The sequence below is a fragment of the Bidens hawaiensis genome, unplaced genomic scaffold, assembly GCF_021521415.1.
Source record: "Bidens hawaiensis isolate Kalapana, Puna unplaced genomic scaffold, B.hawaiensis_p1.1 tig00035913_1, whole genome shotgun sequence".
In the NCBI taxonomy this organism is placed as follows: Eukaryota; Viridiplantae; Streptophyta; class Magnoliopsida; order Asterales; family Asteraceae; genus Bidens; species Bidens hawaiensis.
Genome location: NW_027496252.1, coordinates 134,085 through 146,076, shown reverse-complemented (window position 1 = coordinate 146,076; position 11,992 = coordinate 134,085). Strand labels below are relative to the sequence as shown.

At 34.4% G+C, this 11,992-nt stretch overlaps 1 protein-coding gene and 1 pseudogene across 2 annotated transcripts; one reads left to right on the top strand and one right to left on the bottom strand.

Annotated features, from left to right (window-relative positions):
- The first annotated feature begins 4,597 nt into the window (after nucleotides 1–4,597).
- On the top strand, nucleotides 4,598–5,938 carry LOC143587879 (uncharacterized). The gene has a single exon (XM_077069045.1). The coding sequence runs from the start codon at nucleotides 4,598–4,600 to the stop codon at nucleotides 5,936–5,938; it is 1,341 nt and encodes a 446-aa protein (XP_076925160.1).
- A 1,282-nt stretch (nucleotides 5,939–7,220) lies between these two features.
- LOC143587880 (serine carboxypeptidase II-2-like) lies at nucleotides 7,221–10,036 on the bottom strand (annotated as a pseudogene). Its single transcript, XR_013144987.1, has 10 exons — nucleotides 9,787–10,036; nucleotides 9,597–9,705; nucleotides 8,998–9,095; nucleotides 8,796–8,888; nucleotides 8,615–8,700; nucleotides 8,272–8,532; nucleotides 8,068–8,201; nucleotides 7,899–7,994; nucleotides 7,719–7,824; nucleotides 7,221–7,410 (listed from the first exon to the last, which is right to left on the bottom strand). The product of XR_013144987.1 is annotated as a serine carboxypeptidase II-2-like (transcript).
- Between the last annotated feature and the right edge of the window lie 1,956 nt (nucleotides 10,037–11,992).

Genomic DNA, 11,992 nt, shown 5'->3' with positions numbered 1-11,992 from the left:
AAAGTAGGTGGTACGTTTCATGTATAGTGGTCGAGTTTGTTATCTATCTGCTACACTTATTATTATATTTGATTTGTAAGTTTGTGAGATTATTCTAACTCAGTTATCATTAGTTGATTATCATTATCCTTTTCCTTGTAACCTCTCTATATAAAAAGATTCAGTTTTCTGTTATTTAGTAATAGAAAATGCTATTCACCACTATTATCTTCGTCTTAACGTTTTCAATATATTTTAGATCAGAATTTGTTAAGATTGATACACGTACATGCTAACAGGTTTGATTGTGGTATAAATATTAAAATGTGGAATGATGAGCTATTCCATAAAGTGGTTAATGGCCAATGGATGGAGAGTGTTGAAACCCGTATGGTTTTTGATTGATGAGTGATAAATAAAATGATTAACGGATTCATACACGGATAGATGGTGGCATGGAAGACGTGAAAAAAGGATACTTAGTGCAACTTGCTTTAAATAACTATACGGACTTCCCACATGAGGAGGGGTATTTACATTTGCCAATAACGCCAATGTTAAAATTGAAGAATCTCAAAATGATGATGATATGTCACATCAATACTAAGATATAGAGGTTGGAGTCATAATTTAAAAACTGGCGAAAGTATACGGTTTTGTTGCTGGTTTTTTAACACTTTCGAAACTGTAGATATATAGATATGCAACGATTCAAAACATCCCCTATTGAATTCTTTTGCAATGACAAAAAAAAAAATATATTTACCCTAAATGGGGTTTAAAGAAAACAACATTTAATGAAGTGGTTGCTAAATTCTTGATACAGTGGGACTACAAAGATGGCTGCTTCTAGAGGTATCCATACCAAGAAACAAGTTCAAACGAAAGTGCTAACCAAAACCCTTGTCAAGATCACCTAGAACAATTCTAGAACCAACTAGTATTATGCTTTAAGTTGCAGGTAAACTTGAGAAAAATACTTTCAAGAATATCAACCAACAAACCCTACTAATTATTGTATGTACTCTTGTAAGACTTGCACGCTAAATTAACTAGAAAATGAAGAACTCTACGTCTCTACCCCTTAAACAAAGCAAGATCAAATATAACTCATCCATCTCATCTTTGATCAAAAATGTCTAAATGTTTGGCAAGCGTGTAACCGTTCAAATTATCTACCAATAGCTACATTTTGTTATGTGACACATCTTGTGCACGCATATTGGATTGGCACACCCAATGTGACGCATCTTCCGCACATATATTGGATTGACACACCCAATGCAACGGGTAAAGTTACAAAAGATTGTGTAAAAAAGTCAAGAGAAACTTGGCTTCGCTCGGGTTTTGATGGAAGTTTCAGCTGATGGTGGTCTACCAGACCAAGCAAACATTCAACTTCCAACTTAGAATAATGCCTCTGAATTTACTTGCATTTCATCTATTGAAAATAATAACGTACAGAAGCCCGCATGTTGCTCATTGTTTAGTTCAACATAAAGCTGTTCAAAATATAGTTGCAGACGATCTAAAGAATAGAAATTGGGTTAAAAGGGCAAACAAATTCCAAGGCTGAATGATGGGTTTAAGCAGAGGTTGAAAGGAGGAGAAAGTCTGCCTCATTACATAATCCTAACACTTTGAAGCAGCACGGCCAAAAGGGTTTTTCTAGTAGCAGAAAAGACCACTTTTGAGTGAGGTAAGGTCTAACCATTTGGAGCTGGTCATCTTGGGTAGTGAAACGAATCTACAAAATATGGGATGCTGACTTCGACTATCTTAACGGATACATTGTTCCATAAAATATTTGACCAATGCTTAAACCTTAGGTCAATATAGGCACAGGCTGTAAACTTTGTGTAGCCGGAAATATAACTAAATCTAATCTAGAATGCAGAGAATTAGAAACTTTAAAAACGTTATTTCAACTTACAGTTTGACACAAAAACCTAACTAGGTATTAATACTATTGATACAACTAACTAATCAATTAACTGAACCACTTACCAAACTCACTGTAACTACCTACATAAATACATCTTATACTACTAACACCAGCAAACAAACAAAGCAACTAGGGTACATGAGATATCAGTGTGTAATTCATCAAATCACTACAAGCCACACAGATACTCACTGAGCAGATAAGAGACCACAACTACACATCCATAGATACCAACATAAGCATCCAAACATAATCTTTTGCCATCAATCATCCATAACTTTTAATCAATCATACAGTAGCATCCTCCAGATGCAGGAGCTACTAGCAGTCACACACATTCATCCTAATCAAGAAGAACAAATTGAGTTGAAAGCACTTTTCAGAAGACTTTACTATCGCATAACATAATTCATCACAAGCTATACTATAACAAGTAATCAGACCTAGATGTGTTTATATGATATAAATCCTATAGAAAGCTTCTTGAATTCAATCAATAACCTAGACAATCAACATCCACACGGAAACAGAACTTCAATCAATACGCAAGCAGTGCATTTGATACATTATCAGATCAAGTGCATCTTCAACATATCAAAATCATTATCAGGTTTGTATACTATATACACACGCACACAACAAAGTTTTAACGATCGTACAGTACCAAAAACTGAAATAACCTAGCTGGTGGACGCTCCGTCGTCTTCCTTCTTGCAAGCGTGATGATGACAGTCCTCATCATCGTCGCTGGTGTCTTCATCGAAGGGCTTTTGTTTGTGGAAGATGCAGCATTTCTTGGAGCTCTTCTTCTGCATGAATTCGTTGTCCACGGTGCCTTCTTTCCACGTCACCTTCTTCTTCCGTGGATTGAGCGTTAGCGTCAAGGTTTGCGACGGAGCTGGATTTTCTAGGGTTATTGTGGTGGTTTCTGTTGTGGTTGATGATGACTGCCTCGCCATTTTTCACAATTCTAGGGTTTCAATTCAATTTGGGGAAAATGAGGGTTTTCTACTTTGTTTCATTTTTCAACTTAGTCCCTCTATTGAGAGTTATTACATTTCGGCCACTCTAGTTTTTAGTGGAAAACGACTTTCGTTGGCTTAAGGGGTACTATTAGATTTTTGGTGATAAACATTGCTACAAAAAGCGATCATTTAATCTAGACACAAAAACCGTACGATATCGTATGACACGTCAACACCTTACTACACCGTACCCAACCATATGAAACCTTACCACAACATACAACGCCTTAACACATCGTATGATACCTTAGGCCAATTTAGCTATTGTACGATGCCTTAGCACATCATAGGGCACTTTACCACACCATACGCCACTTTAGAACAATGTATGACATCTTAGGACACCACTTGACACCATATATAGAGTCTAAAGGATTTGACTCGTTCAAATGATCCTTCATTGTCTTATTTTAGGAAAAGAATTATATGTCTCCAAATTCGCCGTCCGAGATATATATTACGTCTTCCCACAACTCAAGATAGAAATGCGCAGCATAAAATAAGGTAAGAGTTGTTTTGTGGCATTGTTTCATTGGGAAATATGTTCCTTGAATTGTATATATACTTGAATATTTCGTGTGCCGCTCTCATGATGAGACGAGGTAGTTATAATTTACGAAAGCAAACCCTAAACTTATAAAAATAAAAATAGAGCATATTTAAATATCATAATTTGAGCCAGACTCTGTGCCCTGCTTGCGGTGTGCGCATATAATGTATATATGTGTGAACCCTCGGGTGGGCAAAAGTAAAATTGCACTAATTTTGACGTTATTTTACTAATTTTGTGAAAATAACGTTAAAAGTGATGGAAGGTTAATCAGGCATCATGTGGTGGCGTTGATAGCCGAAAGACAAGGGTACATGCACCAATCAGCCGGCGTCCCGATGATTGAGTGCTATGTGTCTTATGTAATATGTCCAAGGCTTGATGCAAAACTACTATCGAGCCGGGGGTCTCACCGGAAGCAGCCTCTCTATCCCCATGGGGTAGAGGTAAGGCTGTCTATATCTTAGCCTCCTCAGACCCTACCATAGCTTTGCTATTGGTGGGATATACTGAGTACGATGATGATGATGATGAATTTGAGCCAGACTCTAAGGACCAGACTTATAATTCTAAAAGAAACTTTCGAGACAAATAGGATTGCGTCATTTGGCTTCAAAATTTAGAGGGTTTCATATTGCTTTGTTGCAGCGAAATCTTGTTAATTAACCTCCGGTTAGTTCTAATCCCTCTATCTATCTATGATTATTACTTTAATTTCTAGTGCGTTAATGTCTGTTCATACTGATGCCTGTGTTTGATTTCTATAGCAATTAGTTAGTTCAGAAGCATTGATCAGCTTCATTTTATTCATTATTAACCACCTCAAACTTTATCTTGTCAACCCTCAATGATTGCTATATTTTTTGTTGAGTTTTAATCTCATTATCATAATTTAACTTGTGATGTGTGATTGTCCTGATAAACCCTATCCTTTATAAACTTTTATTCTAGTTGTTTTATTTCGTAGACGATTAGACTCGTGCTGTTGTAATCTAGCAATGTGCTGACCTGATATCTTTTCACTCATTTCTGGTTTGGAAGAAGCAAACAGCCCTAATCTTATCAAAGATTTCGTCTTTCGAGATATCATTCAAAAAGATGGATGCAGACCGGGAGTGTGAAAATTTGGCCACTTTAGATACAATAATTAAAGAAACACAAAAGAGATGTGAAGCCGTTATGGATACAATAGAAAGTTTAGCAAACTTAAGTCTGTCCTGCAAGCGCACACTCACCAGATTAGTCCAATCAGAGCTTGCTTTTCTCTCCCGCCTTTCATCAACAACAAAATCTGAACCGTCTGTTTGTCTCAACATCGGTCATATTGAATCAGTGGTCCACATCCTACAACAGCCAAACATATCAGGAGTGTCACGTGTCTGCAAGACAATCGGGCTTCAAAACACCACCTCAAAACATGCACATGTTGATATCGTTTGCACTTTCGAAGGCAACCCGGTTTGGTTTATTGTATCTGATAGGAACCCAAAGTACATATCATGGTATGGGCAACAAGAATCTCCTAGAAACAAGGGTTTACGAGATAGAATACAACTTCTTCTTGAAGTTGCTCATAACTCTGTAGCATTAAAACCCTTTTCCATAATATTCTTTTTCTCAAATGGGCTCGATAGATTCACACTAGACAAGTTTCTTACAGAATTTGAACCCGTTGACCTTAAGTCAAAGTTTTCTAACTTTGACTTTAGCTTCTCCAAAGAGTTAGAAGGTGAGTGGATAGATATACTTGCAAGATCATATCAACAGGCATTGGTTCTTGAAATTAAGGTTAATTGTCCTCAAATGGATAAAAACCAACTCCCGTTTATAAAGCCTAGTAACACCAATTTGACCGGATCGTTTGGTGATCTTATTTCACAAATAACATCATCCAATAATGGAAATGATGGAAAAACAGATGTTGGCATCATCAACTTTGATACAACCGCTTTGGTTGCAACTGTGTCGGGTATTAGTAACGGTGGTACACAAAAGCTTTTAGATACACCCGATGGTGAATTGAAAGCCCGATTTAAAGGGAACACCGAGTTTGTGATCAATCAAGTTTTGTCTGAAATTGAGAATCCGATACATGTGGATATTCTTAAAGCTATAAGTGGGAGAAAATGTGTTATGTGTGAAAGTGTTTGTGCTGAGTTTAAGGAGTTGGTTTTAATGTGTGGAGGGGTTAACGAGAAATTAAGGGCGGAACAGTTGATAAAGGTGGTAGTGGTTGTACCAGATTGCCCCTCGGGACGTATGATGAGCCTTCCGACTACTAGAAAACTGGGTTTGAAGAATAAGATTGTGTTTGGGACCGGGGATTATTGGCGCGCGCCGACGTTAACTGCTAATATGGGTTTTGTGAGAGCGGTTTCGCAGACAGGTATGTCTTTGTTTACATTTGAGCACAGACCACGGGCTTTGACCGGGGATTAAATTTGTTCTTTGTTTGAAGTTGTATTTAAATCATGAAAATGTAACAGATTCACGTGTTCATCTCACTTATCTAGTCCTTTATTTAATTATGAGGTATACTTTTCCATGTTTGTTATTATTAAACGTCATTTTAAAAAGTTGAAGGTGTTGCACCCATTTAGGAACAGTTAATCCGACTGGTTTTGTCCCAATCGGTTTTAGTCGCAATCTTCATCCGGTTACCTAAAAGAAACTCATTATATTTGCTGGAATTTCTGTATAATGTGTTTATAATAATGTTAGAAAACTATTACACATGTAGCAATGAGATGCAATTTTCGTGTTATGTGTCTATAGCCATGTCAGAAAACTGCATGACTAACAAACAAAAGATCAATCGTTGTTCATTGTTTGTTAGTCATTGTCTAAACTACATGCCTTAAATAGCAGACACAAGTATTGTCTTGCTATTTCTGCCTTAGATACGTGATGGCTGATGAAGACAGCTAATGTGTGCGTCCATTTTATGTGTAAATATTGATTTTTTTTTTCCTTTCAAGTAACTGCCACCATATGTACCTTTGTTAATAATAAGCAAGTGAAAAGTTACCTGAGAAAAGTATGCACACGGTAGTGGATTTACATATCTTATGACTATATTTGTAATTGGTTTATGAAATAACCATGGAGGTATAACCAAAGGTTGTAAAAAAGAAAAAAAAGGACCACTTTTCATTCACATAGCAATGCAACACATTAGTTCTTTAAATTTGATTTGAGATTTTTTTAGGCTGGCTTTATACTTAGGCGCAAAATTAAAGTTTTTTAATCACTCGAATTTGGTAGAGAAGTTTGGACGAAAAAATGCGAGATGGGTGAGGGAGGAGAGGACCCCTTGGTCCATGCATAAGCTTCGCCCTTGCTCAAATTGTTTTAGATATCATATTATGTGTCCCCAAAAGAACATGCTCATCTATAAAATGCTCATCTATAAATTGCAATGCAAATCCAATCCTTGATTTTAGCACTTGTATAACTCATGTTTACGCACTTTATTCGACTAAACAAATGGTACATGAGTGAAAATATATAATTATATATGGACTAAGAATAACGTTTCTCATACGAAATTATTTCAAGATAATCACTTTTAGAAAAAAATAATCATTTTTCCTGTGATTTTCTCTTATCTTTTATTAATATATATATATATATATATATATATATATATATATATATATATATATATATTATTTAATTATTATAGTAACCCAACGGATCTTCCAATACCAAAAGGCAGTTCTTAGAAGCCGTTGACTTGTGAAGTAGATGCTTTAGACTCGATCACTTGCTTCAATGGTGGCATTGAGGTTCCTGCTAAGAAAGAGTTAAGGAGGGTGAGCGCTTCCTTCGGTTTATGCAAAGGAACCTTGTGCCCCGCTCCTCTAACCGCTACATAAGTTAACCCTTTATACTCTTGTGTATCCTCCAACCTATTTTAAACAAAGAATATCATAAGAACAATATAAGACATGTATATTGAATCTATGTAAAATTGTAAATACTTATACATAGAGGCGTGCTCTTTTCAAAACTAATATTATGTTGAGAACCACAAGAACAGTAAAAGACGTATATTGAAACTGAAAAACGTATTTTGTGTATTTCTCCCCGCTCTATTTTATTTTATCTCCTCTCTCATGAAATTGTTTAAAGAAAATATATAAAAATATTAAAATGTGCCTTTACATAAAATAATGTGGACATGATCTGTTAAAAAAGATAAAATTATGGACATTACCTGGCCGCCTTCATACCAAGCATGCCACGGGCTGATTGTCGTAAGGTTGAGAGCGTCCAGAGTATAACGTGTAGAAGTGACTGGAATTACTGAATCTGTATCACCACTATAGCAAAACAAAAACATACTAATGAAACAGAACAAAATTGATTTAAAAGTTACTAAATAAGTGTTAAGAACCTGAACATCCAAATGCGAAGTCCGGAACTTATAAGTTCTTGGCACACATCCAATACGGATATAGGCATGTCTTTCCAGTTAAATTCTACAACATCACTGCACAACAAAACAAAGTTGTCAGCAACCACAAATTAACTAATAAACATTAATTTTCCAAATTAAATTATACCTGCAAGTTTCCCATTCTATTGATGAGTTATACTGATAAGCATGAAGCGCGTTTTGAACCTCTGGTAAATTGAAGTAAACTATGGAGTGTTGTTTGGTGCAAGGATCATAACTCTGCCCAATATGTCCTGCCTTCTGTCATACAAAAACAAGTCGATTATGGGTTGTCCCAAAAATAATTAATGCGTTAAATATTATTACTCACATGCCATCTTCTCAGAAGGCGATTTGTGGCACTGTTGATAGTGCAAGTAGGAGTAAATATGCTATAAGGATCAATATTACCAGCTTCTTGAAAGGCAACAAGAGTTATCTCCTCGCACTCACTTGAGGGGTGAATATAAAATCCCTTCTCGCATAACTCGTTTAATCTCTTGTAAGTTTGGTCAGAAATTATACCAAAAGACCACATAAATTGGAATAATCCAACATGATCAGTATAATCATCCGTTAAGGCATTCCCAATCTGCAACAATTTTAATTGTTTACGGTATATAGTAAATCAAATGTGTCATAAAACTTTGGTCAAAAGAAAGAAAATTATGTACCATGTAACCCTTGAGATTAATGGGACTTCCCGTGTTTGCTTTGTTATATCTTAAAATTGCTTGACTTAATTGAGGAACATAATGCCCTAAAAAAATCAAATTACCATAAATCACATTTGTGGAATCTTATAGAAAGTTATAACGCGTATAAAAAGAACAATGTTTGGTTACACTCATGTACCTGCATAGCTCTCGCCCGTTAAGTAGAACTCCCTTCCTTTGTATTCAGGGAACCGTTCAAGCCAATTCAATAAAAATTGCAGTGAATCCGCAGCTTTGACACCAATATTATAAATCAAGGAAAGTACATATATAAGCATCATAATGACATACATATGGGCATGTGACACGCGTGTGAGTGTGATAATAAAAAGAAGTTATACCGGTTCTTTTATCTCTCCATTGCTCAAAATATCCGAAGAGGTATTCGAGTAAGAATAGCCAACTCCAACAGGTGAATCAAGAAATAGTAAATTTGCAACTGCAAGTCAACCAACAATTAATAAGCATTTGTGCAACAAGTAATATTAAACGAGACTTTTACAAAATCAGTGTTGATGGAAAAAATATTAACATTTTATTTTCTAATGTTCATTGAAAATTGTTTACCCACATGATGTTTTCTATTTTTCATTTACTGTTTAGCCAATATATATTAGACTAAATTCTATTCAGTCAACTCTAACTATCTATTGTTTTTATTCAATGAATCCAACATCTTATATTTTATTCAATCAAACCTTTATTACAGATTAACCAACTTATAATAATAATAATAATAATAATAATAATAATAATAATAATAATAATAAAAATAATAATAATAATAATAATAATAATAATAATAATTCCTTTTTCTTTTCAATTAACTCATATCAAGATATTTTATAATATTTTCAACCAATCATTATTATAGTTTTTTTTTTAACAAACTTAAAATAATAATGCCTTCTTTTCAATTAATTATTCAAATAATTAATACCAGTATTCCAAGAATATTTGATTCAAGTAAACAGATTTTCCATCTTCATTGACATGAAAGGGCCCAACTTCTTCAGCCATCCCATATCCAATCGATGAACATCCAGGCCCTAAGCAAAACAAACCATAATTGCTTATGTTTATTGCAGATTAAATTTAATTTAACACTTGATAAACATAATATAAGAAACCTCCATTGAGCCAAAGAACAAGAGGCTTGGAAGCAGGATCTTCAGTAGCCTCAGTGAGCCAGTAAAACAAAGCTCTACCAGATTCTTCATTAACAGTTACATATCCAGCATAATGATCAAAATTAACATTGAAATTTTGACCCGGAAGGCTCGAAACTTGATCCAACTTCCGTTGATTAATGGCGTCTGAATGAACTGATGAAATTAAGAAGACGACAAGAAAGCTCCAATTCCAAGTTGATATCTTCATTTACAGTATGAGCACCAAGGAGGGGGTATGAATAATAATTGAACGCTGAAACATTTGACTAGAGCATAGGTTTAATAAACACATTTTCTTTATAAATAAGCACATTTTCTTTTTTCAAGTTGTGTATGAGCAGTTAAATAAAGAGAGGCGCTTTAACCTTCTATTAAATTAAATTTTCTCTATTACAGAGAATTATTGAGTAAACGCATTTATTGTTTTTTATATTGTTTTTCCTCTATATTATATAAAAGTAGACAAAATGACAAAAGACGTCCTTTATGTTTGAACGTTTTTTTGAATGAACGTCCTTTAGCGAAAGAAATGGGCAAAAAGCATACTCGATGATTCAAATCCCTTTCATGTTAAGTCTAACCTCGTTAATTTTTCTCGTTAAATATGGTAATATACAAAGCAGGTAGTTTCGTAAATCCATACATTTTTAATAATTAAAATAATTAACCCCTCTCTCTCTCACCTTCTTCAATTTCAAAATCTTTATAATCCCCAAATTTAAACTTTATCCCAAAAAATCCAATATCCCCAATCTGCTCCATCTACAAAATCCAATCTTCTAGAACAAATTCAACCATTCAACAAATCATTCCAATTTATTTAACTGTTTGAACTCTATCCCATAAAAACCTAAATCCCCAATTTATTTAACAGTTTAAACCTACATCCTTGGAGTAAACGCATCCAACAACAGTCGAGCAAGTTTCGGCTGAGATTCACAATGTTTAAACTGAAATTACTTAACAAACTCGTTGGAATGTCGTCGTTGAGTTGATAACCGTCTAAATTGAGCTTAGATAAAGAATATTATTTCTTAATATGGAACTTTACAAAACTACCCTCATGTGCCTTGCATATGATGGAATTTAACGAAATAAATTAACGGGGTTAGTGTTAAAGGACTTAACGTGTAAAGGACTTGAAACATCAAGTATGTTTTCTGCCATTTCTTTCGCTAAAGGACGTCCATTGAAAAAAAAACATTTAAATATAAAGGACGTCTTTTGCTATTTTGTCTAAAAAGTATGGATACAAAGGCTCCGATATGAATGCTTTTAGAGAGCCATACCCTTATTTGGCTAGTTTGTTGAGATGTCTAACTTTCCATTAAGTAACGGTGACGCTAACCTGCCTAACCATATGCATTAAATACTCAAATCTAGACTCAATTGCAACTTCTCACTGAGTTAGGATTCCTCTTTCTCTGATGAGAAAGTCATAGGTGAAAGCGTATTGGTAATTTGGTACTAGAGAGAAATGATAACTCCAACAATTTCTTTATTCTCAAAGCTTCCCAATTTCCAGAAATTAGTCATTTCAACAGCCTTCGATGGTTATACGGGTATCCAAATTACAAACGAGATGGATCCAGATTAGAGTTGTTAAGTAGAATAGGAATTATCAAATTTTTTAGAGAAATGTAGATAACCGTGTGAAGTTTCTTCGTCTTTCAGGGCAATCTTGAAAAGATGTATCTTAAAGAGTATATTCTCTAAAATATTTTTGAGGGCAGAGGCTCGTTCTAGGATAAGTGAGAGATCATGAGTAGTAATAGAATTTTCAGCAAAAAAAAAAAAGAAAAAAAAAATCATGTGAAAATACCAAAAAAAGATTTTGCAAAAAAATTAGCAAAAAAACAAAATGCCAATGTTTGTTGTTTGGTAGTCTCCTAACAATCATTAAGAAGAAGACTGTTTGTTTTTTAATGTCTGCAGACTGCTAAAATTTTCAATATAAGCTCTATACCAAAAACACAAATTATCCAACAACAATTAAAAATATATAAATCTAAATTTTATACCTCTGAACTAGCAAATTATAAAGCTTACATTAACAATTTTCCACGTGAATCTTTTTTCCTCCAAAAGTTTCTTCAATTGTTTTCAAAAGTAGATAGTTTATACATAATGAATGAAACAAGCCAAAACTCGAGTTTAAAACAAC

Coding starts and splice junctions, on each gene's coding strand:
- LOC143587879 (XM_077069045.1), top strand. CDS start 4,598: ATGGATGCAGACCGGGAGTGTGAAAATTTGGCCACTTTAGATACAATA.